The sequence below is a fragment of the Tetrao urogallus genome (assembly GCF_951394365.1).
Source record: "Tetrao urogallus genome assembly, chromosome: 2".
NCBI classification, from domain to species: Eukaryota; Metazoa; Chordata; class Aves; order Galliformes; family Phasianidae; genus Tetrao; species Tetrao urogallus.
Genome location: NC_136814.1, coordinates 100818640 through 100836777, shown reverse-complemented (window position 1 = coordinate 100836777; position 18138 = coordinate 100818640). Strand labels below are relative to the sequence as shown.

The following is an 18138-nucleotide window of genomic DNA, read 5'->3' as shown; positions in this document are numbered from 1 at the left end:
GTTAAATAAAGTATCCCAGCAACAGATATATAGATAGCAAAGGAAATCGGTAGTTTTAATTTACAAACTAAGGTCTTGTTGTTTTTCTAATAAAGAAAATAATGCCAATGACCACTACAGTGTCTTGAGTAAATGGTAATTTATTTGTAGAGGATACCTTTACAAAAAGTAATTACTCCAATAAACACTAATGAGCGGTATGTTTATCTTAAAAGTTGCATGAACAGTTCCTGAGGGTACCAGGGCCAGATGAAGGTCTAGGGGTTAATCTGAAACACAATGCTTTAAAACCTGGTTCCTGGTGTCAGTAGGAGTTCTTCAGTATTTATTGAACATTCTTTCACGGTTTCCATCCCATTTCATTGGCATTTTATCACTCGCCGATACAAATTATCCAGGGTTCAGTAATCAAATGAAAGATTGGGTGAAGCATTCAGGCTTCAAGCAGTATATCTTTAGGAGATGTATTTTCTAAAAGATTTTCTCATTTTAGACCCACAAACCGGAAAGCTCCATTTTTAAGCATACAGTTCTCTTTAAACATTTTGAGATGGCATCATCCACTGGTAACAAATTACTGTGTTTTGCTATAAGAACAAAAAAATCACATGGATTCTTTGATTTACAGAATTTGACTTGTGACTGTGCAGCCCTGTTTAGCAAGTAATCCTCCTAGATAATTTAGTCACGGGGCAGCTTTCTGTCCATCACCATGTGAAGGCAAAGATTAAACCTTCCACTGACTGCTCCATCTAAACAGCAGTTACACAGTCCCACTTTCTGCTTCTCCCCCGCAGTGTTTGTATAGATTGTGTTGGAAAAGTCTAAAACGCTTGGTCCAGTGTGTTATGTTCACTTATGGTCTGTGAGGATGGAATGCACCTAAGGTGACCCTAAGCTAGCCCTCCTGAGCTATTGGCTTGGTCACAGTGATGCCGTGTACCTTCCCTTTCCTAAGCTTTGGTATTATCTTTGAGCTGTCAGTATCTTCTCCTGGTTTCCTTTCTTTCCTCTTGATACTTCCCATGAAATTACTGCATGTTCATGTGTTGAAACTTTTCTCTTCACTGATATCACTAAAGCAGTATGAGAACATGATCCAACTGAAAGGAGAGCCATGTAAGAGAGGAAGAGGTGAACTCCTTTCCAGCTCTGAACTCAGTTTCCAGTCATGTACTTCTCCTGTAAAATTCTGAAAATTCTTGGCCACATTCTAAGTCCATTAGAGTTTGTCCTTAGATATTCCGGTGCTGCCTTCTAGAGTAAATGACTGGTGAAGGGGCAGATACAGGACTGGGGGGGCATTTTTCTTTGCTTTCCCTCATGGCACCTCTTCACACAGATGCTGATTCAGTGGCCCTGTCCTCTGTATTGGCACTGTCAATGTTACAAGGTCACAGGCAGTATTTTCCTCCTGGAACTTCACTATTCCTCTTTGCTAAGCCCCCTGTTATAGGTCACAACTGTGAAAAGCCAGCTACCAAATGTAGAAGGATATGTGGGCTGCATTGTCAGTAGTTATGAGAATCCTCCTAGATTAATCTTCCTTTTAGGCAATAAGCAGCTCCTTGGTTTTATTCAGGACAGGTATAATCACAATCTTACAACTCCTTATGGGTCTCACTGACAGTAGCATTGTGGTTCCACCTATGGGTTCCACGGTCAGTGGCATCGTGTCATTATGACTGCAGTATGTCCCCAGGAGTCAAGAAAAAGTAAAACTCTTGTTGTTCTGTCTTGGAGGGATCATTGGTCTCCTGCTCATAGAAACATTTGTGTCTGGGATTTCTCACTCATCCCTTCCATGTAAGGCAGATGGAGGTGTTTTCATTTCTACTGCCAGACTTGCAGTAGGATATTATAGAAAAAAGCATTGTGCCGTTTTCAGAACTTGATGTAAAAGGTGCTGCTCTGTCTTCTGTTTTCCCATGGAGTTATCATCCTTTCTATGATTAATTTATTAAATACAAGCCAAGTGAAGAAAGTAGAAAAGGTTTTTTTTTTCCCTTTCATTTTGTGATTTAGGCAATACAACAACATGAGTCTTAAGTGGAACACTCTGAATCAAGGAGGTTTTCAGGTGCTTAATAACCAAGCAAAAAGAATGGTCATTTCATTTGTTATTTTAATTATGATTTCTGATTGGCTTGTTCTGTTTCTTCATAAAGCAGGATTTCATTTTTTTTTTTTTTATAAGCTATGTGGAACATCCCATGCTTATACCAGGTCAGTGATGTGATTAGTTCTTTTGTCTTGGCACAAAAGATGCTACATGTATTTGTGTTAGGGACAAAAAAGTTGGGGAGTTTGTGTGGGTGTTTTTGTTGTTTTTTTTTCTTTTTCTGCTTCATAATTTTTAGGATGCTTTATCTTCTTCCCTTTCTCAGAAAAACAGAATAAAAGTGTATTTTGCCTCATTGTTCCTGAGCAATTCCCAGACATCACATATGAATGGATCCTGAGACAGACTTAGAGTTGCTATTTGACAGTCAGATGAGTGTCTGCATACCTAGCTGCAATATTGTTATCCTCTGTGAGCAGGGTAGCGGGGCATTTGGATGTACAAGCATTCCGTTGTGAGATTAGGGAGGTGCACACGCATGCACGAAGTGTGTGAACTTTAACAGTAGCACTGGAAAATCTTGCCTCCAGTATCTTTTTGAATCATTGAAGGAAAAGAAAATCTATGATTTCTGAATAATTATTAATTTCAGGAATCTACACTATAAAGGCTGCTCATGTAACTGATGTGCTTTCTTTTTTTTTCCCTAAGAATTTCCCATGCATACACAGCAGAAAAACAAACAAAATTCTCTGTTATTTTGCTAAAAAGTGAAGTCCTCTTCCCCAGCAAGATTAACTTGTCGACTAATCTCAGAGCAAACACTTTATTTTAATCTGTCATTGTTTTCTGACACTGGGTTTAGCAGAGGTCAGAAGAAGAGATTCATTAAAGTGATTGTGCATTTGTTTTTCCAAAAGCACATCAGAAGATTGATGTTTTGCCAAAGAAAATAAAGAAATACAGTATTTCTTTTAATACACTTCAGCTAAGTAAAGTCTTGCAATCACATGCTTTGGCCCAGCTGGGGTGTTTGCGGCATAAGGTACAAGTCATATAATTTCTACTATCTGAAAAGAGCTTAAATGAGCTTTATTTCAGCCACGCCATTTGTTCCACACCTGAGGTGAAGTAATTCGCTCTCTGGTCCCTCCTCTGATGTACAGCCATCACAAAGCTGACTGCCAGTGTGTTTGTGCAAGTCTGTTTGCTTATATAAAGAACCAATTTAAGCTCCTCCACCCAAGAAATTCATGTTGACTTTGGATAATCCCTGGACGATATTATTCCATAAAATAAATAAATAAATCTTTCAGATATATGACACAGCCCAGCTCCACATATTTTGGACTGTTATAAGCACATCATTTGTACTGAGGAAACACAAATTGCCGTGAGACATGGGCAGTTTTATGTTTGGCCAGATGTAAAATAAAATATGTATTTCACTGTAGAGTTATGTGACACTGGAGTTCACCTGACAACAGTGCTGGGTCTATTGGGATGACAGTTACATCTCCAGACCCTGTGCTGCATGCTCATCCAAGGTGGATTTTCTGTAAGCAAAACCAATGCAATTTGGTTTGGCAACAAACCAATGTTACAGAAGAGAAGGAAAAGTTGTATTAAACTTCTAGAACAATTCTATTGAGTCAGCACTGGCTGTTAGGACTCACTTTCAGTATGTTCGAGTCCTAAACTCAAGCCTGAGCAAACGATGGGAGGAAAAAGCCCTTATTCTCTGTTTTTAATCCTACCTGTCCAGCCCTTACCCTTCCTTCACATTCTTACTTTGGCAACAAAACTGGTTCTCAGTAGGCACGTCACTAATGAAATCAGTAATAATTTTGAGTATGTTAACCTGAACTCTACACTGCTATTTTAGTGGTTAAGTAAATATTGAATTAAATATCTAATGTCTTAAGAAACTAATTAATTAATTAACTGTTAGACAAATAACCTTGATTTGGAAAGTGTTGAGGCTGTGCAAGGCAGTATTTGCTGTATTGTTCATTGACAACATTGCAGTAACTTTCAGCATTTTGCTTGTAGCAGATATTGAGTTTTTGCTGAGAAAAGCAGCCATTAATCCGGACATCCATAATTTTCTGTCATGTGTATTGATAATGGTATTATAAAATTGCTTCAAAATCATAAGGTTGCATGAAGAATACAGATAGAATTTGTGTTGTTTCCTGCTTGGTCTCTGTAGTCTTATGAACCTGGAGAGGTTGTCTAGAAGATTTCTCCTCCTACTTTACTCCTTTTCCCTTTCTCTAACCTGGAAGAAGCAGAAATTCTTGTTAACCCCCTTTTTTTTTTAAGAACAAAGGCTATGAATGGAATGTCCAAAATTAAAAGACTTGCTGATAAATCATTGAAGATGGCAGTGCCTGAGAAATGAAGTATGGGAATGGTAGATAATGTTTACAGAGTAAAATTGGCCTCTTCAACCCAACACATGACAATACAGTTATACTCAATGTAACATACTCTGTCACTTGTTCCTGTATCCAGTGGGTCACTATATTTCTAGTTTTCTGTTACTGTGTGTTTTACATATACACTTAATTAGACTTGCAGTGCAGACAGCCCACTCCTGCATGTGGTTAAGCTACTGTATAAATAAATAAAAAGTAGCTCTAACTAAAAATAGGAACTAAGATTAAAAACAATGTGTTGGCCTTAGGGTTTCAGGAAACAGAACAAGCTTCTTGTTTCACATTACTTGTAGAAAGCCTAATAGGTAATATATTACTTCTAATCCAGTGTTACATTCCTTAAGTGTGTTTTGGTCTTTTTCATTCAGAGTAAACTACTATAAATTATGTTGGGTTGTGATCATAAGTAGTTTTAGTAGAAATACTAAAGAAAAATGTGCTTGTTGTTGCCTCTGTGGTAATATTTTAAGCTCAGGAAAAAGGCATCAGGGCACGTTCTAAAACAATTATTTTGCTTCAAAACATTATGTATTATACAGATCATCGAAGAGGCAATTTAGCGCCAACTCATGCTACCAATTACTACTGTTGCGGCCAGAGTTCCCATAACTCATTTGTGTTGGTAATTTTTAGCATTTGGGATTACAGATTTACTGCACACAGATTGAAGGACCTGTAAATCATTGTAATTTGATAATGGGTGGTTAGAAAGGTGTCTGTTACCAATTCCTCTTTGCAGATACAAAACCAGCTACATCTGAAGTGGGCCTACTCTGTGAGCTAGCTTTCTCTTACAAGTTCCTTCATGCTTTCTGCCTCTCGTTTTTCATTCTTGTTTTTTCTTGCATTCTTTTCCATACAGCAGCCCAGCTTAAACTGGAGTGGTGTATCCTTAGCATACCTTTTAGTTTAGCAGGTGGAGTATTTTTCTGGCGGATTAAAGTTCTGTGAGTCCCCTTAGACTTAGAACTTCAGAGCCATGTCACCCACATCATGAGCCAGTGCTAACGAAGCCCTGATTGATGCAAATTGTTACAGTCTGGATTATCCCAGTCTTGTTGGCTGGCCAGGGAGCAAGAGGTGAAGTTCTCATTGTTAGTGATTGCCCAAGCTCCTTTGGGAGGTCCCTGACAGAACAGGAATGAAATCATACAGTGACCTGGAAACCTGAAGCTCTCACCTGATGCTCTTTGTAGCTGGATCAGTGATGATAATAACCTGCCTAGATCTGTGTAATTTGTGTAATTGCCGTGGCTCCATGTTGATGTATATGCATTCCATATTTTTCCTCACCCTATGGGATTATTTTTTTCTGTGCATTTATTAAGACAAGAGACCTTAGGTATCTGACTGTCCTCAGCACATGGTAACATGGCTGATCATTTGTCTTGATTGAAGGATCTCTTGTTCCTGAGGAGTGTTGCTATATTATAGAATCATAGAATCATAGAATCACTAAGGTTGGAAAAGACCTAAAAGATCACCCAGTCCAACCGTTCACCTATTCCCAATAGCTCCTACTAAACCATGTCCCTCAACGCAACATCCAGTCTTTCCTTGAACACCCCCAGGGTCGGTGATTCCACCACCTCCCTGGGCAAAAGATCCATTAGATCCTGAACTTACAATATAAAGTTGGGTTAATTTAAGCTGAACCCTTGTTGTGAGTTTGGCCTTGTACCAAATATCATAGCAGACGATGAACCATCAAGCTCCAGGAGTTGCTGTATCCTTTTCTAGCTGGCTAGTTGTATATGCCTATATACAACATTTAATATATATATATTTAATATATATATAATATATATATATTATATTGTATATATATTATTTTTATATATATAATATATATATAAATATATAAATATTATATATATATATATTATTTATATATATATTTAATATATATATAAATATATATATATATAAACATTTAATATATATATACATTTAATGATGGTCTGCCATTTACCAGCTCTGCTAACTTATTTTTTCTTTTTATTATTAAAAGTTGTATTTCAGAATTTTCCAAAAAAAGTAGAGAAAACTGAGATAGTTGAAACTTTTATTAAAACAAAGGACTTTTTTTCTTCTCTTATGTTTCAGACACAGACATTAAGGAGCTGGAGGATGTGTTTGGACTTAATGGACAAGTAGAACATAAGCTGAACTTCCTTAAAAAGAACGTATCTAAAGATATAAAGCTGGTACTGATTGCTCATTCTATTGGTTGCTACATCACACTGGAGATGATGAAGCGAGCATCAGAACTTCAGGTACATCAACCTTGAAGCATGGGGGTTGCATTGTTAGCAAAACAATGCACATGGTCAGCTTGTGAATATTGCCAGGACTTTCCTGTGGAAGCTGTATTCTTGTATAGGCAAGCTTTCAATCCTAGTTCTCATTAAAATGAAATAAAAACATTAATGAGCTAATGAACTAAGCCAAATAAAATATAATTAAGCAGTTTACTGTAGGATGAAGGTCTTGTTCTAAATCTGGACCTCAAAATGCCCACGTAATACAAATGATTATTAATGCCAATAGATATGTTTCAGGCTTTCTTGTTGTCTTATCGTCATTACATAATCATAGAATCATAGAATGGCCTGGATTGAAAAGGACCACAATGGTCATTCAGTTTCGGCCCCCTGCTCTGTGCAGGGTCACCAACCAGCAGACCAGGCTGCCCAGAGCCACATCCAGCCTGGCCTTGAATGCCTCCAGGGATGGGGCATCCACAGCCTCCTTGAGCAACCTGTTCCAGTGCCTCACCACTCTCTGTGTGAAATAATATGTAAACAGATGCTAGATATAAGGTTTTTTAATTAATTTCAATTATTTTTATATATTAAATTATGTTGCAACGTCAAAAAATAAAACTGGTTAATATTTAATTAGAGCTTCTCAAGGATCAAAGATCTCAAGAAAAGCAGATTGCTAGCTCTAGGTGGAAAATTATATGGAAAATAATAAAATAAACTGTGATGAGAACAGCTCTAAAAGGCATTGTTTTTAAATTTTGATAGATACCAGTGCTTCTGCAGCACAGTCCTGGTTTGTGTAAGAAGAATTGGAGGTGTAGCTGCATATTCTTACCTTTGTTCATCTGAACAATTTTCTTCCTCGCTCTGAAGCAGCAGGAAACATGAGGAAGGACACTGTCAGGTTGGGAGACAGAGCTGTTAGTGTCGCTGATAACTCACTCTGCTAGTGGATGGTCAATGAAGAATGCTGAATTTGTTATTAAATATTCACTCTTGCTAAATCATTGCCTCTTCTTTTACTTTATAAGCACTTCAGTGGAAGGGAGTGCAGTGTTAGCATAAAGTCTGTGTTTAACATATGCATGAGTTGGTTCTTCCACATCTTTATAACCGTTTCCACTGCACATCCAACTTTTTTTTTCCCTTTGAAGAAAATGGCAACAAAAAAGTGAAACATGAAGTTAACCTTATATGTTAACCTTCCATATTTCCCCAAGCGTATTTGTGATTATAAACAAGGAGGGTTTTTTTTTTTTTGAGATAAATTTTATTACTGTTTTATCTTTTCAAGAGGGAGTGTTTTAGAAAATATCATATGTAGTAATTTGTCCAGAAATACCAACTTTTCTTTGGTCAACATCTCTACAGTGCTTATTACAAAATGGTTTTACCTGGTTTCAATTGAACTATGAATTGTTGAGTAATTTTTTTACACTTGGCTCATTGGATGTTGGCAGCGTGTTACTTATCAATGTTTTGCATTGTAGGTATCTCTGGGATACATTCAGACTTCATGGTGCACTGTGTGCATGAAATTATACGATAAAACACATTTAAGATGCATTTAGCAATAGAAAATATTTGTACAAGCCAGAGTGTTGTGCAACCTTTGTCCCTTTGCCAAAAATAAGTTAACTGTTAGGTTTTATAACGTATGAAGTGTGATAATAAGAAACTTGTGTTTCCATCTCTCCCTTTGTTTTTACTGGAATATTTGATTCCCACAAGATTTTGAGCACATATGTGTATTTTAGTAGCTAGATCATTTGATTTTATTTTTGTGTAGTTCTTATGTGATATTCTTTTATTCTATGAGCTTTGGTTTTGGTCTTAAATTCTCTGCTTTTAAAAGGCCTTTATTGCTTACAGTTTATTATTTTGAGCTAGAGGTTAATGCATTGAACTTAGTGCTCAAATGATTCAGTAATGGTCATTCAGCAGGCTTCATTTCTGTTGCCCCATTTAAATCCCTTTCATGATCTATCCAAGAGTAGACTAGATTTTCTGTGCAGTGATGAGGGAACTTGGTGAGCATGGAAGGCATGACAAGGATGAAGTACTGCCTCCAGTTCTGTCCTTCTTGGTGGCTCTTAACTTTATGAGCGCTGTGCTCTGCAGATTGGTGGAGCTCTGTGACATTTTTATTTTTTTTCTGTGCTTCTGTGGAGCACTGCTGTCTTTTCCTGAAAGAGGAAAGAATCAAGAATTGCCAGTGTGAGACCCATCCAACATGGGCCTGAGCTTGGCAGAGGACGGGATCCATTCCCAATGGTTTGGATACAAACGTTCTGTTTTGAGTGGGAAGAATTCAGCCATGGTTGTGACAGACCATCCCATGTCCTGAAAGTCTTTTCCATTCTGAGCAATTCTATGATCCTATGATTCTATGCCATCCTTAATCTCAGGATCAGGGAGCAGCTCTTGGTTGCTCTGTTTGCTGGTACACATCTGTGCTGTCCAAGTACTGTCCAAGTACATCTTGTACTAGGACTAGTACTGTACTTGTACTAGGACATCTGTCCTGTACCAAGGACACTTTTCAGTTACCATGGTGGGCGTCAAATCTTTTAAGAGTCTTCTTTTTGTGAGAAGTAGAGCACTCAGAGCTTGTCAGACTGCTCTACATTTTTCTCATGGCATTCAAAATATTAATCATCCTTACACTTTGTGGATGGAAAACTGCAGGAATGTACTGTGCAGCTTAACTGATGCTTGGTCTTAACCTCATAATCTTCTTCATTCTACATTCAAATAGCAGCACTGAAGAAAGAAGTTAACAGATTGTTTTCACAGTTGTTGGAGCTTGAGCCTGACTTACAAATACACTACATCCTCCAGGCATTCTCTTCTAAAATACAAATCCTTACTTGGACTAATTCTTTGTGCTTTGCTGATGGTATTACTATTTCATAAAGCACTCAATTTCTTTGTTAATTTAATCAAAAGATTGACACATTTCCTAGCTAATAAAATTCATTCTGTTCCAGAATTTATCTTATGTATGTGATGTTGCTATTGAAATGGTAGCACCCTTGTGGTAGTGAATTAACAGTAATGAATTAAATTATTGTGCAATATAAATATTTCCCTTCTTATAAAGCTCATTGAAAAGAGGGTTTAAAATCTCTGGGTTTGTGTAAGCTTAAGCAAATAAATTTTATGTAATGTGTAATTCAAAATATTGTAAATTCAAATACATTGTTACTGTGTCTCAATGATGCAAAAGGATATTATTAGGACTCAGTTGATTTTACAAATTGTAGCTAATAAAACATCACAGAATCACAGCATGGCTGAGGTTGGCAGGGACTTCCAGATCCATCTGGCCCAAACCCTGCTCCAGCAGGGACTCCCAGGGTACCTCACACCTCATGCAGGTGGCTTTTGGAGAACTCCAAGGAGGAGACCCCACAGCTCCTGGGCAGTCTGTCCATTCCAGATAGAGGAGCTCTACATATAAAAAATAATCAAACAGCACTGGGTGATGTACACTCACCTTTATTCACCTTGAAGAGTTGAGGGAATAAAAAAAAAATAAAGGAATCAAATGCTGTTTTGCACAGATTTAATCATGAGTCTGAGTTCAGCTGCCTTCAGTGAGATGTGTCAATTTAACTTTAGGGATGTCTTAAGTTGGTCTTAGAATTGGGCTGTTTCTCTAATATATATTTATATATGTATACATGTATCTATATCTATTTGGCAGTTCTCTGTCAGTTCTTGATGGACAGCAAACTTCTGGGAGCATGTGCCAGGAAGCACAGGTAGTCTGAAGCAGCAATTAATAAAATTTGCTTTTGTTGACAGTGTCCACATTATACAGGCTGCGTAATCCACTTAGTAACAGGTTACAAAGTTTGGAGAAGTATATTCTCTCAGTGAGGCCCCAGCAGTATCAGTAAGACTACTGGAATAGCCAGGAAAGCAAGCAATACGAACTTGATGTTTATGCTAACAACTCTGTTATTTGGAAAAAGCAAGAAGTAATGAACATAAGTTATTAAACCTGATGAAATAAAATAAATAAGATGCTGTATCTTTGAAGCAATAAGGGAGTTTGTAGGGGGAAAAAAATGGAAAAAAGGACAGCAATCGCCACAAGTGGTGGTGCAGGCTGCCCAGAGGAGCTGTGGATGCCCCATCCCTGAGAGCAGTCAGGGCCAGGCTGGATGGGGCAACCAGCCCATGGCAGAGGTTGGAACTAGACAATCTTTAAAGTCCCTTCCAACCCAAACCATTCTGTGATTCTATGAAAAAAACAAAAATAAATAAATAAAAATTGCTATTTGATTTGTGACGAACTGTAGATCTAAGACTTTGAAAAACAAAAATAACATTTCCTTTTTAGTTACTCCCATACTTGCTTGCTCTTTCTGGGCTTGTCCTCTCTAAGTGATTGTTTTCAGAGAGAACTACTTAGTAACTCCATGTACCTGCTTTCTGAGGGAAGGAATGTTCAAGCTTTTATCTTCTAATGTAGTAGACACCCTGTAGTTAGGGATGTGGCTTAGTGGTGGGCATGGTAGTGTTAGGTTGATGGTTGTACTTGGTGATCTTCAGGGTCTCTTCAAGCATAAATGATTCTATGATTTCTGTGTTCAGCTCTTTAATCTATTCTCACATACCCTCTTCACTATTACATGGATTTTCACTTTTCTCTTTATTCTTCAAAAGAGGGAACTGCTAAATTGGCAGTCCTTTAAGCACAGCAAGAGATTTCTTCCTTCTCAGCCCTCAGTAATTCTGCTCAGCCTTCCTGCTTCATGCGCTGAGAAACAGAGCAGTTATGTTGTTCATAATTGCTTGCTGCATGGTAGTAACACCTCGATGTTAAGTTAAAGGGATTTCCAAAGGTCTCTACTTTGTACATCTGCCTGATCTCCAGTCTAGTCTTGTTCTTGCTTGTAGCTGTAGAGGTAGCGAGCAGGAAACCGTGAAAGTTGAGAAGTCAAGTGACCAACATAAATGGTAAAATTCTGAATTTTTTTGCCACATAAAACATAAGGATTCGGAGCATGAGGAATTTTCAGAGTTTCATGTTACGTAGGATTTAACTGATTACCTGTATTATGCCTCTTCTTAAGATCTGTGTTGTAGCTGTTGAGACCTTAACTTCCAAACCAAAGTTTAGAGCATGCGAAGGAAGCATGAATGGAAGTTTAGGCTTATGGTACTTGTCTGTTTACTTGGCCAAAGCTCATTCCTGGTTATCTGGTCCAAAGAAAGCTTTTTAACATTAACCTTACATTGATTTGATTGTTTTATTTTCCTCACTAATGTCTTGTGCCATATTTCTGTTATACGGTGTGAGCAAACCATGGCTCAGTTCACATTAACCACAAATGGGAGTCATAGTTCATCATGCTGTCAGCACCTGAAAGTGGGCAGTTGGGTCCTAGATTTGCCTGACTGAGTTCAGTATCTGACCAGAAGGTTTAAATATAGAAACTCAGTTTAGAGAACAAAAAGATTAAAGCATGCAATGTGGCTGTCTAATAGAAAAAAAAAGTGGATATGCACTTAGCAAAACTGGTTGATAAATCCACTCATATCTACAGAATATAGACCAAAGACTACACACTGACAGCTTTCCTTATTTGATTACTAAATGTCTCCTCTAAAACAGAAATTAGGGCTACTTCAAGGTTCAGTGGCAATTAAAGCTCTTTTTTTGCTTCTAGGAAATTCTTTTGAAATGTACATTTCATTTATTCTTAATAGTGTCTCGTATGTATTATGCAAGCAAATAATGCATCTCTGAACAGTGCTGTCTTACAGTGTGTGCTTTCTGAGTGGGTAAAGCAGATGGATAGCTCTCACTCAGTCCTGAAACTTTAAGGGAAATACAGATTACATACAGTTCAATATTCTTTTTAATGAGGAAAATTTGCAGTCCAGAAATCTTGAAGATCAAGTGAGATCTGTAAATAGTAGAGTGATAATAGAAAGCGCAAACATTAATTTAATTAAAATTGATTTTTAGTGCAATAAAAATAGAGGCTTGACAAAATCGTCAGCAGTGCATGTGTCGTGATGTAATTAACCTAGTGTACGTGGGCAGGCTTCATTTTAGCAATGATCACATTTTAAGAGGAGGATCCAGAGTAAATAACATCGTGTTAAGATTAGCTTGTTGAGATTCTAAGCATATGATAAGAAGGCTGCTGGAAAGAGGGAAAAGTGAGGTCTCAGAACTTTCTAAGGAGAATCATATTGTATTCATAGTGTTCACAAAAACATACAGCTTTTACCACTGACTTTAATGTATGTGATAACTGAGATTGTTGTCTGTGATGATTCAGAGTGGGGAAGCACAGGTGTTGATTTGAAGAGACTTGATTTTTTTTAATAACGTGTTTGTGTGGTTATTAATGAAACATCTGATTTCTTTTCAGATGTATGTAGTTAGAATTCAAATACACCTATAAAAAATATTTTTTCTAGGAAGTTAAAAGATATTAAAGTAGCCAAATGTACAAACAGAAAAAGAATAAAAATAAACTGCAAACCGGAATCTTTGGTCATTCATCAAGAATCCAAAGTAAAACATGAGAATGAAGAGGAAATGAAGAACTAAAAATAAAAAGATGGCTAGAATAGTGAATAGCACAACAGGATTTATGAAGTACTGTGGATTTTTACACATTTGTTCATAAAATCTCGTTACTTTGAATCTCCAAAAATTTGGATTTGTACAGTAATAACTAAGTTAAAGCATTCTATAAAAATGAGGGAATCATAAACACGTAGCAAGAAGTGAATTTCAAAAACAATTAGGATTTATAGCACATGTTTTCAAAAGAGCTCAACACCCTTTTGAAAGCCAGGTTTCCCAAAGAACTTCTTCAGCTGGGCGGTGAGATCTTTTGAAATTCTGGCTGCAGATGTTTGTGAGTAGGACTTGAAAATCAGAGCTCAGCACCTTTGGAGAGCTGGGCCTAACAATCACAATTCACTATCAAGATGCACTGCACAGAGCTTGAATTTGGTTTTGTTTTGTACTATTTAGCGTGCCTTTACAGATGTAAGTCAAGCTAGGAATCAGGACTTTAATTTACTTTACTAAATTTAAAATTGACTAGAGAAAGGGAGACACAAGTCAATAAAGGCATTAAGGAACTGTTCATGAAATGAGCGCGTGGAAGAATTTTGTGGAGTTTTTGAGCATATACTTCACATATATGAAATTAAACTTTGAGAGTAGCCAGTAACTCCCATCACCAGTATCTCTTCCCAGCAGATTTGTATTGAACTGGGCAGCCTGGTCTGGTGATTGGCGACCCTGTCCACGGCAGGGGAGTTGAAACCAGATGATCTTTGAGGTCCTTTTCAACCCGGGCCATTCTATGATTCTGTGACGAAATTGTAATTTCTTCTGTAACCCTGAGCTCCTAAAGAAGTTGAACTGTTTCACTGGCTTTTGTGCTTTATTATATGTGACAGTTATTCCACAGGCAAAGGACTTGGTTTGGGTCTTCTGCTTAGACAAAGATTCTTAGAATGGACATTATTATAATTAAAGTATTTCCTACTGTGCCATGTTCCTAATTTGTTCATTCCTCATGGTCTATGGTGAAGTTTGGTGGTGATGTTTGCTTTAAAGGCGAGAGTGGAAAAACGTTCATGTGCGTTAAGTTCTGTGTTGAGAATGGTGGATCCTGTATGAAGAGTTTAGACAGGAGTGAAAAGCACTGGAAACAGACACAACCTGGATATAAGACAACTAAGAGTGCACACTCACTGCATTTACGACATATCTAATACACTGTTGAATTAAGTTCAGATAAAGACTTAATTCTTCTTCCTGGCTTTTTACTATTACTTTTATTGCTTTTAATTGTAGGAGAGCTTATGCAAATATCACGATGAATCATTTCATGTCCCGAGGATGTGCTGAGTGACTGTACAACTATGTTTAGTGAGCTAAATCAGTCCTAGATTTCTTCTCAAGAATCAGCTTTTGTGCTCCTTTAAGTGAGGTCATCTTCAGAATTGAGTGTAACAGAAGTCCATTTCCTTTTCCATTTATTGAACTCCGTAAATATTTGGAAATCTTGATTTCTGCTGTTTGGATACAATGCTACTTAACTATGACATTAAAAAAAAAATGGATTTGTCCTTTTCTTTGGAATTTTGTGTTAAATATACGTTCAAGTGAAAATCCAGAAACCACAAATGTATTTAATAATAAACTTGTTACCTTTGGAGTCCCGTAAGAAAGTTCAATTAGTGCTAATGAAAATATGCCTCTAATAACTTTCTTATAACATTTCTAGTCACTGGAAAATTGTAAGAACACCCTGCTCCATTTCAAATTCCAAAATGAAGTATAATTCTGCATAAGTAGAATTCACTAAGTCCTAATTGTTCTTGAAAACATTAGAGTGAGTTTCTGCTTCTCTGTTTTCAAAAAGCAGTATGACTACTGTAAGTAAATTTTACTAAAACCAAAAGTACAAAAAAACAGATCTGAGTAAATACAGTTTGAATTGTGACCTTTAATAGCAACTGGCAATTAAAAGATGTTCACCAAATTCTCCTCCTTAGTTGCACTAATACCCTTCTAACCTGATGACCGGTTTTATTTGCATGATAAATTAGAGTTGGTGTGTATGCTCTTTTACCAGACTCCTGCCCATATTCCACCCTTTGTAATACAATAAAGACTACTGCAGTCTGTAGCATTGCACAGGAAGGAAATTTTCTTTGTCATTCAAAATGCTTCCAGTTCTGGGAAAGTCAGTGGTAGGATGGGAAAAAGAACTGATTTCTCTTTTTCTGCTTCTGATACCCTGGCAAGACACTGGGTTGTAAGTACTATCTTGAACTTCAGATATATACCTTGTTTCTTTTCTTCCATTCACAAAAATACAGAGCAAAAAGTTTGATGTTCTCTTCTGTTTCTTCTCAGTGTGTAGTTCCTGTCTCACTTCTGTTTCTCACAGATTAAGTCAATCAGAGCTTGTTCTGCTCTTTTTACATCAGAGTATGTTCTTAAGGAAGACATTTAGGAATGGTTAAAATGGTAATGGACTGAACTCCTTCCAATATTAAATCACATCTTGATTTTCCTTATCTGTCTGCTAGCTCTTCTAGCCAAGAACTAGGATTGACAGGATGCCTTTTTGAAGCCTGATTTCAGTGGAGGATGGTGAGACCCCATCAGTGTCTCAGGCAAAGTTCTTAAAAATAGAAGTCTAAGGATCTCAAGGCACAGTTGGAAAATCATGACTTTCCTCTTTCACCAGCAAAATGAGATTATAATTGTAAGGCTGGTTTCTCATTCACCTTGTTCAGCCACTTTTCCTTAAATGCATTGTCATTGAGATTTATTACGCTGATGACTGTAAAAGCAGTTGGTTCAAGACAGCAGAGAGTCTGATTCTTAATACTTTCTTTGTGTTGAGCCATCTATCTCTTCATCACACATGTTAAGGTTCATCCGCAGTGGTAAGTCTCCCAGATCATGTCTAGAAGACCACAGTTGTGGGTACCGTAAGGGTACCTGCAGATGGAATGAAGTGGTCTCATGTGAGTGCTACACTAAAAAAAAAAAATCCCACCCTGTACTTCCAACATGAAAATGGAAAGAATTTCTTCTGGAAAGTGGCAGCTGCGTTCTGACATTCATGTAATGGGAGCAACTGAAAGCTTTATGGTGTGTAACTGTGACACTGCATTCCAACATAAGCTTCTCCCTGCCCTTCTTCCAACCAATAAACTATTCTTCCTCTCTTTTCACTCTCACCCCTCCTAATCTTCTTCTGTTTATATGCTTTAATCATAATAGCAACAAATCCATCCCTGCCGGTATTATCGCACCGTTGCAAATTTTGGCTGTCTCCTTTGGCACTTTCCTTGTAGATGGAATGATATTGCCCACTTTGATGGGGCTTAATTCTCAATGTAAAATACTGCTCTGTCAATGAACATTTTCTCTATTAAACTATTTTCAGTCCAACAATAAGATACAGCTTTTTGGGAGAACAGTTTTCTCATTATTACCTTAACCCATAAAAAGGCTTTTTTTTTTTTTTTTTAAAACATTTTGGGCAAGTCTTCAGTTACCCAAATATTTGTAGTACAGAGTAATTTGCATTTCAGCCCTGTGAGACTAGTAAATGCAATGAACAGTCTGTGTATTTAATATTTTTAATATTTTTAATAATTTGCAACTAGTTCAGTACGTAGAGCTGACCTATTGAGAAGTAGTTTCTGGTGTCTGTAGGGAGCACTTCTGCGTTGTAGTCTTTTGTATGTTTAGCAGAATTCTGGACTTTGACTGGGAAAATTCTAAAAGTGCTTCTTTTTGGAAAATATTTCAAGTAATGTGAAACAACAGATTATTTTTTCTTGTGCCATGACTCATTTTAAGGTGAGATGTGGATGGTCCCTTTCCTGTTGCCATTAGACAGGTTTCAGTGTTGGAAGTCAGGTGTTAAGAGAGATACTGACATCCTTTTGAAAGGGGGACCTGCAGCCCAGGGCACAAGATATGACTTATTCTTGGCTTATGGTTTTAAAATTGAATGGTCAGAGTTCTCAATTTAGTTCTCAATCCAAGAAGATACTCTGTGACTACTACAGTAGGTGTCTTAGGGGAGTCTTGGCCCTTGTCTGTCTGTATAAGGACAATGAGAGAATCTTATTATTCAGGGCTGAGAATATCATAGCTTTTGTGAGATTGGCTGTAAACAGTCATATTTAATAACTGATAAATAAATTATTTAATCTGAATTTATTAACTAGGCAGAATTAAGTAAATTGATAGAAATTTTGCCACTAGTTTTGGCAGAATCAAGCTCACTCTCATTGCCTTACAGTACATGAAATCATGTGGGACCAGTAGCATTCAGTAGGACATTGGGCTTGCCACAGTTTCTTTAGGGCTCTGTCCTTTCAGTTATTCTGCTTATCACCAGCAGTGTAAGTAAAGGTAGTTTCTTACTGTTAGCAGCTGAAGTTAGACAACACCAAAATTTCCATTCCTCTCACTGTGCTATTGAAAGATACAGTTATTTTCATTCCATCGTGGTTCTTCCATTATTGAACTCTGCAGAACAGGTTTGAGTGTACTCCCAATAATATTATGCGAAGTTAATAAGCCTGATTGTGATTCCCATTTTAAATCTCTTTTAAATCTTTTGCACCAGCTCTTCATACAGCTGGTGCACTGAGTTCAGTCATAGGAATCCACCATATAGGGCACAGAATCAAATCTATATTAAGTCAGTGGAATGTGGCCTTGAAGTAGACAAAAATTTAGTCACACCTCACCTTGCTCCAAATATCACTCAGACCTACTTAACTTCAGATGAGATTGCATGTGGTCATTGTGCCTGTGCACTTGCACATCACTGCACTT

The 18138-nt window shown here is 37.2% G+C and overlaps 1 protein-coding gene across 1 annotated transcript in view; it reads left to right on the top strand.

Annotated features, from left to right (window-relative positions):
* Positions 1 to 18138, top strand: part of LDAH (lipid droplet associated hydrolase) — a gene marked incomplete at both ends in the record, with an annotated part of 103928 nt that overhangs the window by 41603 nt on the left and 44187 nt on the right. Inside the window, one exon of the mRNA XM_079532518.1 lies at positions 6610 to 6779. Within this exon, the coding sequence (XP_079388644.1) occupies positions 6610 to 6779 (170 nt within the window). The remainder of the gene's footprint in view (positions 1 to 6609; positions 6780 to 18138) is intronic.